Here is a 23,396-nt window from a genome sequence, read left to right on the forward strand (position 1 = left end):
TCTGAAAACAGCGCAAACACATTAGGCCTTCAAACCCTACCACACAATCAGTTGTAATGATAGTATTGACGAAATTCTTTACACTATTTGAAACGGGTTTCAAAGTCTGTATGCTCAGTTTCCTGTTACATTTCAAGTGGGTATTTTTGTTCTGACCAAAAGGCGGCACTCAAGGGCGCATCTTGGAGTGTCTATCTCCAAAGCAGCATCACCTGTGAGCGTGGACTGCCTTGCCTTGCCTTGCCTTGGACGGTGTATTATGACATTTGGACAGGACACGTTACTTACTTTGGACGCCACATCACGGGGTAGGAATTACATTCAATAGACCTGACCCGATTTAAAACCACATTTAAAATAATAAGCTGATAGTCGAGCTATGTATAACTGTTTTCCATGCTAGATAACGGGTCACTACAATATTTACCATTCTCATCATTGGGAAAAGGCGACGACGTCTAATGGCCAATGTCGTCATCCCACCTCCTACGAGCGCAGGCTCCGGTTGGATGCCGGACCTGTCGATCACGGGCTCTCCCAAGTTCGGTTGCCCAGCAGCGTTTCTGATGCCCAATTTTATGGACGAAGAGGAGTAGTCTCAAAAACCAGATCATAGGCAACAGCCGAAGCGTTTAAAAATTGTGGGAGACTAGAAGAGGAGTATATAGATGACATGGGCAAGGGAGAATAGCCTCTGCCTGTGCTTTACTAGGGTATAGCATTTTTTAAATATTATGTATTATTATTTATAATATTATAAATATCTCCATATTCTGCGACACCTTGCATTGAGCAAGGGTTCATTTCGACATGATGCGCCATGTAAGGGCAGAGGAGGACGATGTTATTACGGTGTAATAACGAAGAAGAGCTCACGAATGGAATAACACTGCTAGCCAGTGCATCGCAGATAGCAACATTGTAGCGTTCATCCATACTGCATCTCTCCTGAATGTGGATGTTATTGTTTCGTGAGAGCTTGCGTTTCGCTTGCACCGGGAACGCTGACAAGGGTCGGGACCTGTTCGGGAGCATTTCGGTCAAATGCAGCGACTGAGAGCAGCAGTACCGACGATCGGGGCACGTGAAGGTGCACATGGACCTCTGAGAGGAATCCCGTGGATCTCGAAACGAACCGGCACATTTAACGTTTCATGTTTAGTCTAGGCCTCCTCCTCTCACCTGGCACCCAGCGCGCTGTTCTGTTCTCAACGGAGGTATTTTGTTGATAGCGTTTTATATTTCTCAACTGGGTCTTTAAATTAGCCAGAATAGGTTATGAGGATGATGCCAGCTGATATCGAATCACTTCTCTGGGGAATATAGGAAAGCGGTCCAACTGATCCATTATCATTAGCCAAATGACTTCTCCAGATTACGGTTTCATCGGTGTTTAACGATTAGGAACGGGACGCGTGGAGTTTAGATATGACAGTTGGTTATTACGGAGTAAGGTGGATCAGGCCATTTCTACAGTGCCACATAATAAACAGAGAGCACACGAGAGCAACCCTATAATGCTACGTACGACGCGCGGGTGTTGATTTGGATAGATCAAACCCTCTAGTCTATTTGGAAATGCGCATGTACAATCTAGAACTGTGACTCGCTCTGTTTAGTGTTTACTATGTCATGGAAACTCACTGCACGCTGTCGTGGGAGCGAAAGTAGTAGGATACTTATTTAGCCGCGAATTGGCAGCCTTTAGAATAGAAACACGTCTATTTTACAATTGTACGTTTTCTGATTTTTTCTGTGGAAGCCGCTCAGCTGTGCCCTCGAATTCGCCTTAATCTGGGGCATGATCCTCGTGTGAGAAATCGTTGAAATAATCAGCGTCGGGGTGTCAACGAGGCTAGAGCGAGTAGGAGATTTGGCTAGATTATCGCTGGACTGCTATTTTGTTCCCTTGGTCGAACACTGACCGAACCGCGGCTTCTTATCTGCCGCCTTTTCCCTGCCCAAACTGCCACCGCAGAGCGCCTGGAATGCGACTTGGGGACCCTTTCTTCGTTTTTTCTAGGAGTTTGTCTCCGTGGACAACGGTTCTCTTGCAGAGTAAGAACGCAAATAATAGCTCATTTACAATTGATAAAGTTAGTCTATAGCAATGACATGAAGCGAGTCTGGAGCGCTATTTTACGGTCAAATTTGGAGCATCAGAGAATGCGTTTTTTTCTTTTAGAACTCAACTAAATTCACTGTTGGCTTTAGTGTCGGACAATGGATACACCACGGATGGACTAGGGGACTACACCTCGATCTCATCCAAGGAGTACCGGTTAGACACGATTACTTCAGTAACCTACTCCTCCAGAACCGCGGACGGTTAGTTCGGTTAACGAGCATCAGGCATTCTCCCCATTCTGCAGCCGGTAAACGGATGATGTTTGAGCGAGGATGCTGCGCTTCCCCGTGAAGAAAATTCGGAAGCAGTTCAAACTCCTTCTGCTGCTTGTGCTGCTCACCTTTGCCGTGTGGTTCACCTACCTACACATCAATCAGGGCAAAGCTATCAAACTCCACTTCAACTACGGCAAAGGTATGATGCATTTTAAACTGCCTTTCATGTGTGAAGTTGTGTTTTTGAGTGAAGTGGTAAGTGAAGTCATGTTTCATAGGGTTTGGTTTTTATGAACTTTGTCCAATGTGAATTGGAAATATGTATTTTTGATTTATAAACAATATGCGGTGCTGCTGGTGTTGTGACTTCTGTGGTTGTTTTTCCCTAATATCCTGGTAGCTTGGTTGTTTGTCACTTAGTGCTGAAGTAGTATCATTTTGCAGGAGTAGAAATAGTCGCGAAAACAACATCTCCTCAATAATGACCAATACACAGTCAAATCGCAAGAGTTAATTCAACTCGTATACGATCAAATGTAACATTATTTTGGGGTTTATATGGTCCCACCCCCATTTTGTGTTAACACTACTCTGGTCACGGCATGGATATTTTGGGAGTTAAAACTACACTAGGCCTAAATAGAGTAAATGTCAAACTGACAGAGTTGCTTAATTTAACACACTGACCTGCCATTTTATTATTTTCAGTGTTGCTTTTAATCAACTTCCTTGCCATTTTACACTTTTCTGTGTTGTTCTGAATTAACAATCAACTCCAGCAGAGTTCACTTCTCTTTCAATTTACTTCCTTTGAGTTAATAGGGTGTAAAGTCTTATTTTAATATTTCTTAATGTTTTACATTGTGGTGGTTTGCAATGTGATATCCAATGTCTATTAGATCCAACTTGCAGGAAAACACGCAGCACTTTTATACAACCCACAACGTGCAATTAGATCGCCTGTCAGAGTAGGGAAGAAATACAGTGCATGGAGACCACCTACACCAGTGGCGGGTTTAGGTATAGGCGACATGGGCAGATGCCCAGGGTGGCATCTTGCCGGGGCTGGCACGGGACACCCACACAAAAAACAATCAGAACGGTGACATTTGCACGATCGGTTTTCTATCGCTCATTTGCACGTCACGTCAATGATATTATGTCACTGTGTGGGACTGTGGGTCAATTAACCTCGTCGGAGTGGGCGCCCTGATTCTAGTCTTTGAGCGAGGCAGGCTACTGCCTGGGAAGGTCTCCCACTCAGAAGTACGAGATGGGAAGGGGGGCGCGGGGTAGGTTGACCTCAGGTCTCCACTGGAAGCCCGAGGTAGGGGTAGTGGGGCAGCCTATCAAATAGCGCACCTCTAACTTTGTACAGTACTAATGCAATTAGTAAAATCAGTCACACTACGAAATGCCAAGGGAGCCCAGGGAGCCATACAAGCTAGAACCACCACCGACCTACACCATGTAAACTGGAACAACTATCTCACTAATGGTTGCTATAAATCCAACCACTTACAGATTGGATTACTTTCTTATCTTTGTGTAGCATCAATGGACATGCGAAAACCCAGATATTGAAACCAACAATAAAAACATTCAACCTGCAGCATGCTGGGATATACAGTTTTTACAATGAGGCCCCTCCCAGCCTCACTGAATACAAAGTATTCTTGATGGAGTGAAAAATACTCCGTCCCAATCAACTCCAGTTATCAACACTAACTCCAGGGAGCGTATCACTCTCTTGAGGGTTAAGATAACTCCCAGTAGAGTCAATTCAACCCTAACACTGTGATTTTAACTATCCTTGATTTACTGTGTACCTTTCCTCTCTCTCCAACCTCACCTATGGGCCCTGGTCAAAAGTAGTGCACTAAATAGGGGAATATAGTGCCATTTGGGACGCAACATGGCTGCGTAGCGAGGCCAAGCCAAAGTGCAATGTGCTGCAGCCAGGTCGAAATAAGAGGCTGTAGTCTCATTAATAATGAACAGGCGGATCATGGAAGCAGCTACAGAGGTCATGACATGCCAATCACATGGGAAAATGTGGGAAAAACACCACCCACTCTTTTTCAGTCACCCAACTATACATCTAAATCCAATGACAGGGTTCAAATTGTTGTTGATTTCAAGTTGAGTTCACGTTAGTTGGCAACTTGATCTAATGTAAATCAAAACGACATGTTGAACTCACATCTGTACCCAGTGGAAACCGCTGGGTTCTTAAAAGGCTTGTCACAGCTGTGTACATTGCTTTTGGTGGCTTGACATGTTCCTTGTGAATGATGTAAAGTGACACCTTGTAATTATTGAATCCTTGACATGTGTGTAACCCCCGTATTGGTATAGGCTAAGTGCAGTGGAGACCCTTTCCTTCTGATGTTCTCTGGCTGAGTGAGGGTTTTTCCCTGCGCTAGAGCCTACTGATGATGACAGGGCTGCGTGTGTGTGTGTGTATGTCGCGTGTGTTTGAAAGGCTGGTGGGTGTTGCCCCAGCTTGTTGCTGCCTTACTGAAGGTGAGTGGGCTTTAGTTAAATGACAGGGGTTGGAGGGGCTTAAATTGTTCAAACAGATTGGCAGGTTTTGCATTCTTGCTATACTTTCAGTGCCATATTCACAACACTTGACTGTTTTCAAATGTTGTTGTGTTACAGCCTGAATTTAGATTTTGTGTCACTGGGTTGCACACAATACCTGATAATGTCAAAGTGGAATTATGTTTTTAGAAACAAAACAAATTATAATGTGAAATGTCTTCAGTCTAAGTATTCAACCCCTTTGTTTTGGCAAGCTCAAGTCAGGACAAAAAAATGTGCTTAACAAGTCACATAATAAGTTGAATGGACTCACTCTGTGAGAAATAATAGTGTTTAACATGATTTTTGAATTACAACTTAATCTCTGTACAACACACGTACAATTATCTTTAAGTTCCCTCAGTGAAGCAGTGAATTTTAAACACAGATACAACCACAAAGACCAGGGAAGTTTTCCAATGCCTCGCAACGAAAGGCACCTATTGGTAGATGGGTAAAAAAAAAGCAGACACTGAATATCCTTTTGATCATGTTGTAGTTATCAATACAGCCAGTCACTACAAGGATATAGGCGTCCTTCCTAACTCAGTTGCCAGAGAGGGGAAAAAAACGCTCAGGGATTTCACCAATGGTGACTTTAAAACAGCTACAGAGTTTAATGGCTGTGATAGGAGAAAACTGAGGATCAGGGCCTAAAATGAACACCTGCCACCCACCAAATGTGGGTAGATTTTGGCAATGGCGGGTAAGAATGTCTAACTCACCAGCCACATTGGCGGGTGGTCACACACAGGGCTCTACAATGCAAGCATTTCTTACAAATAGTCAAAAGTCAAGTGTGAGCCATGTGTGAGTAGTGATTTATAGCAAGATAAATGCTGCAGTAGATGTTTTCAAATGATTTCTACCGTTTTGCTTCATATCTGGTGATGCACAAAGAAATAGGACTGCTACTGTTATAGCTATCCCACCTCGCGCAGCAACACTGCCTGCTGGGGGACTTTGTTCACTGTGAATGAAATGTTGAAAGATTTGTTTTCGGAAGCAATGTGCACAGGCATAAAAGTTGGTCTAACTACTGAAGTGAGATATTATCCTCATGTTTCTTGGATATTTACATTGTTTTGTTCAAAAGTTAGGTTGTTTTTAAATGTTTGAATTAGTTTCCACTGCTATTGAAGAGAAGAGATGTCGTGTTGCCCTCTACTAGTGAGATTCTCAGGCACCTGTGAAGACTGGAATGGCCACGTTACCAAGGTAACCTTAAAGAGGCAGCTGAACATTTGTCTCATCTGTGATATTTGAATTTAATGACTCAGGTCTAAAAATACATAAATAATACATTCCTTGTATTAGAAACATTACTTAACATGCATTTTTGTGTTTTTTGTGTAGTTAATGCAGCAAAAAATATTTTGCCAGGTAAAAAAAATATGAGTGTCTGGTAGATTTAAAAAAATGTATCTACATGCCACAGTGGCTGGTAGACAAAGTTAGTTTTAGGCCCTGTTGAGACTGGATCAACAACATTGTAGTTACTCCACAATAATAACATAAATGATAGAGTGAAAAGAAAGAAGCCTGTACAAAACAAAATATTCCAAAACATGCATCCTCTTTGCAATAAGGAACTAAAGCAAAACTGCAAAAAAAATTGCCAAAGAAATGAATGTCTTGAATACAAAAGTGAGTACAAAAGAGAGTACAACTCTTCATGTTTTCAAGCATGGTGGTGGGTGCGCCATGTTATGGGTATGTGTGTCATTGTCAAGGACTAGGGAATAGAGTTAAGCACAGGCAACATCCTGGAGGAAAACCTGGTTCAGTCTGCTTTCCTACAGACACTGGGAAACAAATTCACCTTTCAGCAGGACAATAACATAAAACATAGGGCCAAATATACACTGGAATTGCTTACCAAGATGACATTGAATGTTCCTGAGTGGCCTAGTTAAAAATGTGACTTAAATCGACTTGAAAATCTATGGCAAGACTTGAAAATAGCTCTCTAGCAATGATCAATAACCAACTTGAAGAATTTTCTAAGAATAATATGCAAATATTGTACAATCCAGGTGTGCCAAGCTCTTAGAGACTTACCCAGAAAGACTCACAGGTGTAATCATTGCCAAAGGTGATTCTAACATGTATGGACCAATTTGACATGACAGAGTATTTTGTATAGCATGTTGACAAAAAAATGACAATTAAATATTAGTCCTATCTTGTAACACAACAAAATGTGGAAAAAGTCAAGAGATGTGAATACTTTCTGAAAGCACCGTACATTAGTGTGTCTGAAACACACACACACACACACACACACACACACACACACACACACACACACACACACACACACACACACACACACACACACACACACACACACACACACACACACACACACACACACACACACACACACACACACAGATGTCTCTTGCACACACACTGAAAGTCATTCAACAGGTCAGCAGTCCACTTCACCTAGCCAAATGGACAAAATGTATTTCATAGTCCGAGGCTTTATTAGTGTAATAATCACGAATATGCAAAACAAGGACTCTAAAAAGGGTTTTAATATTCTTGGATGAAAATTATGGGTTGTGCTTTTTGAGTTTGTTGGTCATTTTTTTCTCTCTGTGCTTGTCTTAAGTCCATTATTAACCTGGGATAATTCTAGCTGTCTAGGAAAGTACACGTTGAGGTAAACCCCCATTTCTGCTTGTGCCTTAGTTTCATTTTGGCTAAACAAATCAAATTTACTCATACAGTGCCCCCTACCCAGCTATGCCAAACAACTGTTACCAAGTCAACTTCAAATTGAAAATGAAGTTGAAAATGATACATTTCTAACGTTATTATCCAGGGTGGTCAGGTTTCTTCTCATTATCCTACATTAAATATGGAATTGGGATTACATTTTTTTCATTTTGTATTTAACCTTTATTTAAGGATAGAATAGGGCAATTCCAGCATTATGGATGTGACATTAGCGCACAAAATCACAAACTATGCTGACCAAAAATATAAACGCAACATGCAACAAAATGCAAAAATGTCAACGATTTTACAGAGTTACAGTTCATATAAGGAAATCAGTCAATTGAAATGAATAAATTAGGCCCTAATCTATGGATTTCACATGACTGGACAGGGGCACAGCAATAGGTGGGCCTGGGAGGACATAGGCCCACCCACTTGAGAGCCAGGTCCAACCAACCAATCAGAATGAGTTTTCCTCCACAAAAAGGCTTTATTACAGACAGAAATACACCTCAGCTTTTTTGGGAAACTGAACTTATTCGTGAAACTCTGTAAGTTTGTGAGTCTTAAGGTAAAACATGGATAGCCATTTCGAGGGAAAGGCTTGGCTCAAAACAAAAACGATAATTTTGAAAAGACTGTCATTTTCATTATTACTTTGGAGAGGAAAAATGACCGTTATGGATGTTACTCCCTCCATTATGGATGTCTAAAACACAGAAACAAATCTTTTCATCGTTCGATCTAAACAACACTACTGCCATGTTTGAGAAATGCATTTCTGCGTATATTTTCTATGATATCACATGATTTTCAAGATATCGACAATTGCTTCTCTAAAAGTCTAAAGAATAATTCTCAGAACAAGCACACAAAATGTGGTGAAATTACATACTTCTGAAGCTAAGTTGGTTGCGTTTACAGAGGCAGCACAGTTATGATATGTTTTCCACTAATTGGTCTTTTGACCAATCAGATCAGCTCTGAAAAAGATCTAATGTGAAAAGATCTGATCTGATTGGTCAAAACACAAATTAATGGAAAAAATATCAGAATTGGGCTGCCTGTGTAAACACAGCTCATGTGATCCATCACATTCACAACTGTTATGGATGTCACAAATATCACAACACTGAAAATGGATATTTACAATATAAAAAGAGAAACCAATTGTAGACTATATTAAACCTTGATGAAATCAAATGTTATTTGTCAGATGCGCCGAATATGACCTTACAATGAAATGCTTACTACAAGCCCTTTAACCAACAATGCAGTTTGAAGAAAGATAAGTGTTAAGTAAAAAATAAAAATAACAAATAGTTAAAGAGCAGCAGTAAAATAACAGCAGCGAGGCTATATACAGGGTGTACCGGTACTGAGTCAATGTGCGGGGGCACAGGTTAGAAAAGTTAGCTCTGCAGTGTAAGATGGATGTTTTACAAAAACGTTTCCTAAAATACTGTACGTACGTAATGGATTTTTACATTGCTACTCCCCTGAAAGACACTACCCAAGGGCCCCCCGGCTTGAGCTTTCGCTACCTCCATGAGAGCATTGGGAATTCCATTAAGTCCTGAGGTGACCCAGCTACTTACCAGAACTACATCACTCCAGGTCCCCCTGGCTGAAACCTACGTTGTATTTACCAGAGCATTGGGAGCACCACTCCCCCCAGAGGTGGCCCAGCTGCTCTCCTGACCGACATCCATCCAGGCCCACCCAGGCAAGCCCCCAGAGCAGCCTAGCTCACCAGCAGATCATCACAATTCCGCAGTGCACAGTCCACAACACCAAGGTCTGCACCCCCTTCATCCAGAGCCTCGACTAGCCATAGTTAAGGAGGCTTCTGCTTCAGTTGTGGAGCTACAGCCAGCTGCTGACACAGGGCCTGTTCTGGCTGCCGTTGTTCTGGCTGCCATCCTCTATTCCCTGTGAGGATCCCCTATTGGTCGAGGCAGATGCTCGTCTGCCCGAGGTTTGACTGTCTGCTACCCTGGAACCTTAAGCCACGTCTCCACCCCTGCCAACTTCTGGCACAGACTCCTGCTCCCCCGGTAGACTCCAAGTTTCTGGATATACCAGGCCCTTAGTCTCTGGCCCTAGTTGCAGGCTCAGACTTCTGGCTTAGGCCCCTGGACTTCTGTCTTAGTACTAGGACCTCAGTCCACAGTCCCCTGCACTAGCAGCCTCTAAGTGTCCTACCCAGCTAGGCCCTACATTCATTTGCAGGTCTGCAGTCTCCTGCACTTCTCAGATCACAGCCCCCTGCCTTAGTTGGTAGGCAGTTGCCTAGTCTGCCATGTTTACAGCCTCCTGCCCTACTAGGCCTTAAGTTATCAAATCAAATCAAATCAAATGTTATTTGTCACATACACATGGTTAGCAGATGTTAATGCGAGTGTAGCGAAATGCTTGTGCTTCTAGTTCCGACAATGCAGTAATAACCAACAAGTAATCTAACTAACAATTCCAAAACTACTGTCTTATACACAGTGTAAGGGGATAAAGAATATGTACATAAGGATATATGAATGAGTGATGGTACAGAGCAGCATAGGCAAGATACAGTAGATGGTATCGAGTACAGTATATACATATGAGATGAGTATGTAAACAAAGTGGCATAGTTAAAGTGGCTAGTGATACATGTATTACATAGGGATGCAGTCGATGACATAGAGTACAGTATATACGTATGCATATGAGATGAATAATGTAGGGTAAGTAACATTATATAAGGTAGCATTGTTTAAAGTGGCTAGTGATATATTTACATCATTTCCCATCAATTCCCATTATTAAAGTGGCTGGAGTTGAGTCAGTGTCAGTGTCTGTGTGTTGGCAGCAGCCACTCAATGTTAGTGGTGGCTGTTTAACAGTCTGATGGCCTTGAGATAACCAATTCAGTTTGGTGCTCAGGGCAGGGCGTGAGTTGGGGTTGTTACAAGTTCTAGAAACATAAATCCCTCTTACTTTCATATCACATCAAAGTAATTTAACAAATTCAAAATACACACTTCCTGTCACCTGTTTTAACCGGTTTTAACACAGTTGCAGCCAACAGTATTTTTCAGTGACAATCTGTCTTCCGTTTACACACAGGTGTTTGGATGCAGATAGCTAATTAGCACGTAATCAAGTGCTGTAACATTGAAATATGGCTGTGTGTGAACCCTAACCCTCTAAAAGGTATGTATCAATTTAACCTTTTGTTTTTTGTGATTTCTCACTGATATGAAAGACAAGGTCCTTATGCTTCCAAAACCGTACCGCAACTGCCTCTGATTGGGAACCATACCAGGCCAAACACAGAAATACAAAAATGTAGAACAACACATAGAATGCCCACCCCAACTCACGCCCTGACCAAACTAAAATAGGGACATAAAAAAGGAACTAAGGTCAGGACGTGACAGAAATGTACCGCAATTGAAAATCAATTTCAAATATATTCAGGAAAAAAATAAACGTCCCTGTTTCAGAACCCTGTCTTTCAAAGATAATTAGTAAAAATCTAAATAATTTCACAGATCTTCATTTTAAAGGGTTTAAACACTGTTTCCCATGCTTGTTCAATGAACCATACACAATTAATGAACATGCACCTGTGGAACGGTCGTTAAGACACTAATAGATAACAGATGGTAGGCAATTAAGGTTGCAGTTATGAAAACTTAGGACACTAAAGAGGCCTTTCTACTGACTCTGAAAAACACCAAAAGAAAGATGCCCAGGGTCCCTGCTCATCTGTGTGAACATGCCTTAGGCATGCTGCAAGGAGGGATGAGGACTACAGATGTGGCCAGGACAATAAATTGCCATGTCCTTCCTGTGGGACACCTAAGGCAGCGCTACAGGGAGACAGGATGGACAGCTGATCGTCCTCACAGTGGCAGACCACGTGTAACAACACCTACACAGGATCGGTACATCCGAACATCCCACCTGCGGGACAAGTACAGGATGGCATCAACAACTGCCCGAGTTACACCAGGAATGCACAATCCCTCCAGTGCTCAGGCTGTCCGCAATAGGCTGAGAGAGGCTGGACTGAGGGCTTGTAGGCCTGTTGAAAGGCAGGTCCTCAACAGACATCACCGGCAACAACGTCACCTATGGGCACAAACCCACCGTTGCTGGACCAGACAGGACTGACAAAAAGTGCTCTTCACTGACGAGTCGCGGTTTGTGTCACCAGGGGTGATGGTCGGATTCGCGATTAACATCGAAGGAATGAGCATTACACCGAGGCCTGTACTCTGGAGCGGGATCGAGGTGGAGGGTCCGTCATGGTCTGGGGCGGTGTGTCACAGCATCATCGGACTGAGCTTGTTGTCATTGCAGGCAATCTCAACGCTGTGCGTTACAGGGAAGACATCCTCCTCCCTCATGTGGTACCCTTCCTGCAGGCTCATCCTGACATGACCCTCCAGCATGACAATGCCACCAGCCATATTGCTTTCTCTGTGTGTGATTTCCTGCAAGACAGAAATGTCAGTCTTCTGCCATGGCCAGCGAAGAGACCAGATCTCAATCTCATTGGGCACATCTGGGACCTGTTGGATCGTAGAGTGTGGGCTAGGGCCGTTCCCCCCAGAAATGTCTGGGAACTTGCAGGTGCCTTGGTGGAAGAGTGGGGTAACACAGCAAGTAGTATGAGCCAGGGTTGTCACGGTACCAGTATCCCGATACTACAATGCTGATGCTTTCCCATGGCAAAAAGAAAAACAAGAAGCAGACTCCACTGTATAGTCCTGTAGAAACCTGCATGTATAATAGTGTGTGTTTTTGCTTAAAAAAACAAAAACAAATTTGACTACATACGGGTGACAACAAAAGGTTGTTTGTTTCCAACAAGTTTGCCTCATGTTTTGTTTCCTTGCCATAATATCGATAGTATTGTGACAACCCTAGTATAATGGATAAGTCACCGCTATTCACCATTAATTGTGATGCGATCTTATCGTTTCTCAGAGCTACAGTATATGTGAGTAGTTCCTTATTTAGCCTGTACCATGATCACACGGAGAGTGTATTCTGCACACACTGATGTTATCTCCTAGCATGTTTTGCACAGATCAGTCCCTGTGTGCTGCTGTGTATGGTTTACTACTCGCCTACGTATTATGGCATTCGAAAAGTATTCAGACCCCTTGACTTTTCCCACATTTTATTATGTTAAAGCCTTATTCTAAAATGGATTAAATAAATATGAATCCTCATCAATCTACACACAATACCCCATAATGACAATGCAAAAACAGGTTTTTAGAAAAGTTTACAAATGTATTAAAAATAAAAACAGAAGTACCTTATTTACATAAGTTTTCATACCCTTTGCGATGGGACTCGAAATTGAGCTCAGGTACATCCTGTTTCCATTGATCGTCCTTGAGATGTTTCTACAACTTGATTGGAGTCGACCTGTGGTAAATTCAATTGACTGGACATGATGTGGAAAGGCACATGTCTATATAAGGTCCCACAGTTGACAGTGCATGTCAGAGCAAAATGTCAAGCCATGACGACCAATGAATTCTCCATAGAGGTCTGAGACAGGATTGTGTCGAGGCACACATCTGGGGAAGGGTTCCAAAAAGTTTGAATGCCAAGCGTCACGTCTGGAGGAAATTTTGCTCCATCCCTACAGTGAAACATGGTGGTAGCAGCATCATGCTGTGGGGATGTTTTTCAGGGACAGGGACTGGGAATCTAGTCAGGATCGAGGGAAAGATGAACGGAGCTACTGTAAATACAGAGAGATCCTTGATGAAAACCAGAGTGCTCAGGACCTCCAACTGGGGCGAAGTTTCACCTTCCAACAGGACAACGACCCTAAGCACACAGCCAAGACAATGCAGGAGTGGCTTCAGGACAAGTCTCTGAAAGTCCTTGAGTGGCCCAGCCAGAGGAGTCGGTGGTCTTGAACCCGGGTCTGAGTCCTTTCTGTGAGTGTTTGCATGCAGGCAAGCAGGCAGGGAGACACACAGGGAGGCAAGCACACACGCAAGCACACACGCAGGCACACGTGCACGCACACACGCTCGCAAGTAAGTAAGCAGGCAGGCAGACACACGTGCACAGATTCCTGCTTTAAAAGCACTCACTCATGTACTGTGGTGGTAGCTTAGGCAGTTATAGACTGATTGATGGTGGTTTTGTATCAGCCTCTGGTTGCTCGAGAACAACTGAACTCCGAACAACTTGTGTGTGTGGTTGTATTGTGAGTAAAATCATATGATACGGACTGGACAAATGAGGTGAAACATGATTTCCATTTTTTTTGGTAGGGAGCAAAGTCACTTTGGTTTGGTTGAAGTTCGTGGAGTCGGTGGATTTTGGAACAGAGTTTATTTAATCTGAATTTGAATGAGGAAGAGTGTTGGTTGGCAGGCAGCGGTGCATTTTAGATGAGGGACATGTCAGCCAGCAGCACAACAGACACCCTGTTCCCCATCAACAGGTCCATTGAGGGGCTGGATGGGGGAGGATGGAGGATGGAGAGAGATGTCTGGGGAATAGAGAGCTCTTTTGATTGACCACAATCGCACACACATGCGTGCGTACACAGACGGGAATATGCACACCGCACACACACACACTTGCACAGTTGTGTAGTGGTTTTTCCTGTGTTATACACACTCTCACCACTCGACCAGCTTGACATCACACCTCTAGGGGACAGGAAGGCAGTAACAGGAAGTCCCAGAAGTCCGGACAGATTGGCTGCTGGGTTGCCCAGGGAGACGACATATGGAAGAGGGCGTAGTGTTATAGAATGCCCAAACATTCCTTAACCAGACCTCCTGATTGGAGGAAAAGCATTGTGAATTTTGCTTCTAGAACTAGTAGAGAACATGTTCATTTTCGTCATGAGACAAAGCAGGCTCATGTTCAAAAGGGCACACTGTGGAAAACCATTTTGCAATAAAAAACAAAATTACATTTACAGCATACTGGAGTGTCATGAAAACAGTATTTGGCAGTGAAACACAATGGTGGTGCAGGTGAAAACTGAAGCAGATATGACTGGCTTAGTCCATATAATGTGTATACACACACACACACACACACACACACACACACACACACACACACACACACACACACACACACACACACACACACACACACACACACACACACACACACACAGATATCTAATGAGTTGTATCTGCATTGTTGTTCTCTTGCCTCGTCAATACCCACAGGCCTCTCTGCTGTCATGGCAACAATGCACTCCGATGTCACCTCTCTAAATTTAGCCGTGGCGGTTGTCACGGTCATACACACTTAAATTATCTTGCTAACACATGCTAACACACACACACATGATAACACATGTTGACACACAAACACTAGTACACACACTAACACACAGTTACACGCATGCACGCTAACACACACAGACGCTAACACGCTGCATTATTCATTATTTCTGTTGCTGTTATTGTGCATCTGCTTTAGCAACAATTGTCTGTAGACTCTGAACTGCTAATCTCACTCTCCAAACCAATTTCAATGTTTCCATGTGGTACTATTGTTATGTGTTACCAGAAACCACAGTGCTACTATAGACGAGCCATTTCAAACTCATGTACAGTGTACAAACTCATGTACTTTCATTTGAAAATCTGAAAGATGTTCAAGGCAAGCCAAGTTAAATTATACTTCTCTGAAGGGAGCAGTTTGTGATTTGTAAGTGTGTTAGCCAATGCCAAATGCAAGTCACAAGTGAACCCAGTTGGTCGGTTTAGTTTAAAAGATTGCAGATCATTTAGAAATGCAGGGAGATTCCAACCATACATGAACAGGTGCTACAACACTGCCTGGAAAATGCCCTCCATTCACCTGTTATGGTATCAAAAACGCCCTCATTTGCTGTATAATTTAGAAATGTTGGAACTGGGCCATGTCAGTTTCTAAAAGAAAGCAGAATGGCAAATTTTATAGTATTTCTATAGAGGTGTGGGCAGAATGTTTTAATCTTTTGCAATGACTTTTTCAAGTAAAAAATGGATAACGAATGCCGAACACTATATCTACTGTAGGATACTGAAAAAAAGGAAAGTAGGCTACATAAAGTAGTAAAATATCAACTGTCTGCATGTTCACCTGTTAAATTCGACTGTAGGTGATGTTATAAACTGTGCCACCTATGGGATCACGTACAGCAAAACTTGAAATACCTAGCCTATCTATTTACTAGGCTACTGTGTCCAACAAAATGAGATATGCGCACTGTAATTTGTTGTAGCCTATGGCTACTTTGACAATATGAACCCATCACGGACAGAAAAGGTGAGGAATTTTAATGATATTTATAATCATCACATTTCATTCTCTTTGAGGACCCACTGACCCCAGGTAGACCCTCACCAGCCACTTTGTTAGGTAATACAAATCAACCACAGTACTTAAGTGGTAGTCTTTGTCACGTACTGACCATAGAGAGCTGTTTATTCTCTATGTTGGTTGGTGCCTGACAGTGACTACGGTGGTTTATCTAGGTGAATTATATATCTATGTTGGCCTGGTATGGTTCCCAATCAGAGGCAGCTGTTTATCGTTGTCTCTGATTGGGGATCATATTTAGGTAGCCATTTCCCCATTGTGCTTTGTGGGATCTTGTCTAGGCATAGTTGCCTGCGAGCACTACTCTGAGTTTCACGGTTTGTTTGTTCGCTTTATTGTTTTTGTTCTTTGAGTTTCACTACCTAATAAAGAGGATGGAACCATACCATGCTGCATCTTGGTCCACTCATTATAACGATCGTGACAGTCTTTTTTCAAATGTATGTTCAATGTATGAGTCCATACAACAACTATGTATTTATACTACGATCCTCCCATTGAATGCCCACCACCCTCATATGTCTGATAAAATATTTTTACTTGGTTCGTCAACGATGGTTAACCTAGAATGTGCACAGGCTCCATGATGGAGAAAAAAGTATAAGGTGCTCAAACACTTATTGTCAGCAGATGTGGTTTTCTTCCAAGAATTACACAAAAACTGAGACATTTTACATTTAACTGGGTTGGAGAGGCCTATGCTTTCTTTACTATAGAAACTGTAGGCACCCTGATAAATAAAAGGTACACCCTTTTTCCTTATATCCCAGCACATGGACCAAGAAGGCCGTTTTCTAATATTGAATTGTACCTTACATGGTGAAAAATACACATTGATTTCATTGTATATCTCACCAGGGGCAAATCTGGTGTTTTTAGATTCAAGCTATATTAGATCAAATCCAGACAGGAACTATTATTTTATCAGGTGACCTCAATTTCGACCCGTTTCAGGAAACTAGGCATATGTCACGGGTCACTACTTCACAGGAGAGCTGTTTGAACATAAACTTGAAAAAAAAATCAAAATGCGTTTTTTTGTCAGAAATGCCCACTTCACCTCTAGGCACTCTTTTCTCAACAGTAGAGTACTTTTTTACTCTGGGTATCAGCGTTCAGCTTATGTACATGATGGGGTGCTCCTCCCCATTGTGTACCTGGGACAGGGCGGCCTGTACCTGGGACAGTCCCGTGTCGCATGCGTCGGTCTGGACCAACATCGGTACCTGGAAATCGGGCGTTACGAGAATCGGATGGGAGAACAGCACTTCCTTCAGGCACCTGAACGCCGCTTCAGTCTCACCCGTCCATTTCACTGTTTTCGGGAGGCGGGCCCTAGTTAGATAGGTCAGGGGAATAAGCAGGCTGTTGTATCCTGCCAGTCCCAGCAAGGACTTAACCTGTGTCTTGGTGCGTGGCACGGGTCAGTTGCGTACCGTGTGGACCTTCCTCAAAACCTCAGGTACTCCATCTCCTCGAACCCTAGCTTGCATTTTTGGGGTTTGCTGTCAACCCAGCTTGCCTGAGCGTGTCCAGCACCGCCTGGAGGCGTGTCAGATGCTCTTCCCAACCTTGGCTTTGAATAATGATATCATCCAATTAACTCGCTAGGTACTGTTGGTGGGGTCAGAGGACTCGGTCCATCAGGCGCTGGAATGTGGGAGGGGCTCCATAAGCCATTCGGTGTTGAAAACGTACTCTTCTCCCTGGAGGAGGCTGCCAAAGGTACCTACGAATATCCTTTAGTCAGGTCAACTGTGCTGATGTACCGGGCCTATCCCAATTGGTCGATGAGCTCGTCCACCCTCAGCATGGGGTAGGTTTGGGCACCAACACAATGGGGCTGTATTATGCGCTGTGGGACTCTTCGATGACCCCCATCCTCAGCATATCCTCCACTTCCTGCTTCATGACTTTCCTCGGGATCTGATATGGCCTCTTTTGTACCGTTTCCCTGGAGAACACCGCCATATTCTGATCGACAAGCTGGGCCCGGGTCGAGGTCCTCATTGCTCGCGACCAACACTGGTACCATTGGCGTCCTGGGTCCTGACCATAACACGGCCAAAACTGTCCTCTCGTGCCACATCTTCAATAGGTTCAAGTGGTAAATCTGCTGGGGCTGCCGTACGCGGTATTTGACGGATCCCAGCTTCGCTATCACCTCGTACCATGTGCCATGTTGCCAGGAACTTACTTTCGGCCGTGGGGATTAAGACCCACACCTTGTCTCCCACCTTGAATTCTCGGTGCTGGGTTCCCTGATTGCAGACCTGAGCTTGGGCCTTCTCAATATGTTCCCTTACCACTGGCCATATGGCTATCATATTATGAATTAGCAGCGTGGAAGTTTTCCCAAAGTTTGGTGTATCTAACTGTCTATAATATAAGAAAATTGTAGGTACATCATTGGCTTTAATTTGGCAGAAATTTGCACGTGAGAGCGGTAAATTGTGAACTTAATCAAAACTGTTGCACCCACAAACTTATTCAGTCCGAATGGATCAAAGTCTAATGGTCACCTTATGGACACTGTAGTCTTGTTTTAATCCGAGGTCTATAATTTGAGCTAGGTTTGGGCAACAACAAAAAATGTCTGATGGCCATAATGCTAATGACCCTGTCAAAAATCTGGTATAGTGGTTCTTGGTAACGGCCGGATGGATCATGATGAGCGGCGGGAAGGGTGTTGTGTACAGTGGTTCCTTCTTTAAAAGTTGCGAGCTTACACCGCTGGAGTTAGAGGTATCCAGCATCATGGCTTCATTACTCCAGACCCCCGCAAGAGGGAGTTACATACATATGGCTAGAAAGGTTTTTATATGACCAATCATATCGAGTGGTTCCAATGACAAATTTGAAGTGAGCCATCCGTCGCTGGTGACTTTCTTCAGCAAAGATAGCTGTCAAAACATTATGGTGGAAGCAAATGTAAGTAATTATAACGTCATAACGAGTCAAGCAAATATTGTACAATTGAGAGGAATATGTTAGTTAATGTAGAGACAAACGATTGTGCCTATTTTTTGTCTAAAGTTAATTTACGAAAATCGGTATTTAGCAAGTTAGCTGACAAGCTAATATTAGCCAGCTAGCTAGCTTGTGTTATGACATGAGTATGAAATTGTAATTTGTGTTGTTTAATGTTTAGGGTTTCCTGAGAAAACCAACAAACCAGGCTGTCGTCTTATGTAACAGTGGTTGTAAGGAATCTAGCTGGCTGATGCATTTGCTGCAAATTGAATGTACAATTGTGTTAGCTTGCCTTGCTTATATTTGTCATGCAATGCTGCTGAAGTAGCATAACTAGCTAACTATTTATTTGCTTATTGTGTAGTGGAGGATAAATATAACTGTATGCCTATGGATGTGTAGCTAGCTACAGTATGTAGTCCATCTGTGTATGGACCGTAAAACGTTTGAATATTAGTTCGGAACCTATGAACCTCAGTTATCATAGTTGTTGTATCGACTTCAAGTCTGAATTGCATTAATGCAGCCTAAGGATTGAGTAGAATATAATAACTTTATTGTGCCAAGGATGCAAGTCCTATATACATGTACTGTGGTTATTACCACACATGAGATCCCCACATTGTAGTCTGTACATTGAATATATTCACTGATCATGTACTCTTCCTTGGCAAATAAAGGTGCGGTTCAGGTATGAATCTCTGTGAGACATTCTTTTTCAGTCATATCCAATACCAGGTGTATCAAACTCCATACTTTGAATAATGCTGTGTCTGCATGTATGTATTACAATTATAAACTTCAACAGTGTTTACCACTCCTGCTCCTGGGACATCCATGATTACACATTGTAACTATGCAATAGACTAGAAACATGATTTAAGTAAAGGCTGATTTGTAATTCATATATACAGAAGAAGAAAAAACAGTACACTACACTTCCTATGCATATCTAACTCCCTTCATCTGCATTAACCTGAGGACACAGGATAGGTGTAGTGCTTTAATGAGACACTTAATTTCAACCAGTGGAGAATGTGAAATGCTTTATTGAAAGTTCATTATCCAGGTGTTATAAATACATAATACATGCATTATAAATATTATAGTTGTAATATTATATTATAAATACAAGTTCAATCTGTACTTCAATGCACACATGGTGTGCATTATAAAAAAGAGAAAGAAAGAGGAGGTGGGGAAAGAGGTGTAGAAGACAAAAGGAAAGAGGTAAAACAGAGGATCAGGGAAGACAGCATATGATTAATGAATTACAGTGCTGCCCTAATATTCTCTCAGTTCATCACAATTACATAGTGTCTCTAGCGGTGTCTCCTAACCAGCCTTGGGCTCTCAGTCAGCCCGAAGGTTATCTTAAGAACTGGTGAGGTGGCGATGACGGGACTGGCTTCCTCTCTCACATCAAAACATCTCTGCAGACGAGAGACAGATGGATAGAGAGAGAGCATGATTAAGCTTGTTTTTTTATTCTAACATGGTCAGTCATCATAATAAATAGGAAGTGAAATGCAAAACTGACCTTGGATCATTAACTCTGGGACTACTACATCTCTATCTATATTTCAATGTAAAGCATCTCTTTAATAATAATTCCTGTTGAGCCGACCAAGTGACCTCTCACCTATGATCATGCTGTGCCCTCTTTGTCAGCCAGTTCAGATGCGGGAGGGGTTCACCAACACAGCTGATATAACTGTGTGTGTGTAGTCTCACCTGGTGTCCACACTAAGTGGCTAGAGCATACTTTATGCTTTAAAACAGACACACGAGGACAAACAATAGAAGATAATGTCATTATTAGACTTTTACATTACCAGATCACAAATGAATACATAAATACCACAGAAAGCTTGATGATGACTTGATCATTTGAATCAGTGTAGTGCTAAGGCAACAGCTGGTGAGGTGTCAGGTTCGCCCCTGTACTTAAAGGGGGATTATTCCAACTCTCCGTGAAATGCTGCAGATCTGCCCGCAGATGAGGTAGGAACACATATCCCACACAGAAGCGGTGGATAGAATTTGACAGGTCAAGGTAGCCTTCGTCCTCCAAACTGTGCAGCAAGTTGTAGTACTGACATGTCACAGCACTCCAAACATCTCTCCATAAGCGTTCCACCTTAACAGAGAGAAATAAAATGTTTTGTGGGGGAGGACCCTAATCTCTGTGGTCCTGTGGTCTTCCTCCATCAATAGTCAACACTGAGGTGGGTCCGCGGTTATAGAAATGCAAGTTGTGTGTGCCTCTGTGATTAGTTACTGACTGTATGTGACGCAGACACCTATCTGAGTGTACCTGAAACATTTAAATATAGAGGGCTATGTGTCTCACCACTTGGTTATTGCAAGGCTAACCCCCAGGGAAATCATGACTTGGCAGCAACAGGGGCTGTAAATCTGAAAATGAGTAGCTGACATCTTAAGTTTTTTTAAATTAATGCATGTGAGACAGGTTTAATGTACAACAAGACAGGCAGAGAGGAAGAGAGAAAAATAACACAGAACAGTTTAATTACTACTGGTTATGGACACTTTTGCCAGCAATAAAACTTCCACTGCCTGTTCCTCGGACAGTGAACATACATCTGGCAATATCTACATTTTTGACCCTTTGATCAGATCGCACTCGGAAGGTAAAGAAAATAGCTTATTTTTTGTAGATATGAAAACAATAACTGAGATATGACTGTTCAATCTGAAGCAGTAGATGTCATTTTCAGGATATGTCAATACAGCACAGAAAGCTGAACACCAGACTACTATTGTGGTTGTTCATTAGGTGAAGGGCAATATGCAAAATGCATACAAAAGAATATACTTACCTTCCTTGAAAATCCATCAATACCGCCAAAGATGACAATGTTATATCTTGGAAAAACAGCATTGGAATTAAAAGTGAAATGTTTAACCTATTAACCTGCTTCATTTTTTTATCTATTACCAGTTGATGAAGAACAACTACACTTTCACACATAAATGAAAATGTGTCTACGAATAAGTAAGAATAAAAAAGTTTAAATAACCTCTTATATTTGATGGAGACATTATACATCTTACTACAATGAAATGATAAAAAAATGTCTTGTACCATTTCATGGTCTTGTGGAGAACATTGTAGTATCCTATCAGCGCATATGACAGATCCACACCTCCAATGCTCTTGTTGTAGTCCTTCACAGCAGCTGGAATGGGGACATTTTTTGTGGTCCATGCCCCGGCACGGTCCTTCACATGCCTGACGACGTATCTATCTATTTCCTCTATAATTTGGGTTAAATCTGTATACCTAGACTTTGTTTTAGCTTTTCCTGATTTATTCGCCATATTTTAAATATATAAACTTTTTGAAAATGTTATTGAATATGTACTGCTATGCGTAACACCCGTGGCTCCGTCAAGTAGGATTTGCAATGGTGAATGAACCTCTTTTACGCCAGAGTTTACGACAAAGGCTGGTCTTCAAACGTATAACCATTACATATTGCCGTTTACCTCAGCTCATTGGCTATCTTCCAAGCTAGATTTCAAGATGATCAGTGGTCATTGGGCCAAAATACAGTCAATCAACGATAGACCGGTCCTACCATTGGTGCGCAATGATGTTATTGATTGGTGTCTTCAAATCGGTTTGTTTCGGTCAATATGTCCCGGGAAAAGAACCATCAAGTATGGTTGTGTTAGTGACAACCAGAGGATTGCAATGAAACCAACCAATGCTGGATAAACGTTTGTTTAGTGTGTGTAATTACCACAAACACATCTTCCAAAGTTGAACGGAAATCATGACGCAAGCGGTTTACAAATGTTTCGTGATAGGCTATAAAAATGGATTTTATCAAACAAAACGAACATTCACTGTGTAGTTAGGACACTTGGCATTGCCACCAGAGGAAGATCTTCAATGGTAAGCGATTTATTTTATTGTTATTTCTGACTTTCATGACGCTAATGCTTCATTGGAAAATGCTAGTAATACTTGTGTGTGCGTGGCGCCGTCCTCAGAAAATAGCATGTTTGCTTTCATAGTAACGGCTTTTTGAAATCTGACACAGCGGATGGATTAATAAGACATTCATCTTTTAAACGATGTAAGATACATGTATTTACAAGAATGTTTACTATAACAAATGGTGTATTTATAATGTTAGCTCTCTGCAGTTTAACCGGATGTTGGCCTGGTGGGACATTAGCGTCTCACCTACCCTAGAGAGGTTAAGCTCAGTTTTTCACAATTCCTGACATTTAATCCTAGTAAAAAGATTCTGTCTTAGGTCAGTTAGTATCACCACTTTATTTTAAGAATGTGAAATGTCAGAATAATAGTAGAGAGAATGATTTCTGTAACGTTCAATGAGTGAATAGGTGTGGAGTCAGGCGCAGAGAGC

At 42.2% G+C, this 23,396-nt stretch overlaps 1 protein-coding gene across 1 annotated transcript in view; it reads left to right on the forward strand.

Moving 5' to 3' along the window:
• Positions 1-276: 276 nt before the first annotated feature.
• b4galnt4a (beta-1,4-N-acetyl-galactosaminyl transferase 4a) overlaps positions 277-23,396 on the forward strand; it is a 445,473-nt gene continuing 422,353 nt past the window's right edge. Inside the window, exon 1 of the mRNA XM_024380395.2 lies at positions 277-2,542. Within this exon, the coding sequence (XP_024236163.2) occupies positions 2,401-2,542 (142 nt within the window). The 5' untranslated portion in view covers positions 277-2,400. The remainder of the gene's footprint in view (positions 2,543-23,396) is intronic.

Source organism: Oncorhynchus tshawytscha, linkage group LG19, assembly GCF_018296145.1.
Source record: "Oncorhynchus tshawytscha isolate Ot180627B linkage group LG19, Otsh_v2.0, whole genome shotgun sequence".
NCBI classification, from domain to species: Eukaryota; Metazoa; Chordata; class Actinopteri; order Salmoniformes; family Salmonidae; genus Oncorhynchus; species Oncorhynchus tshawytscha.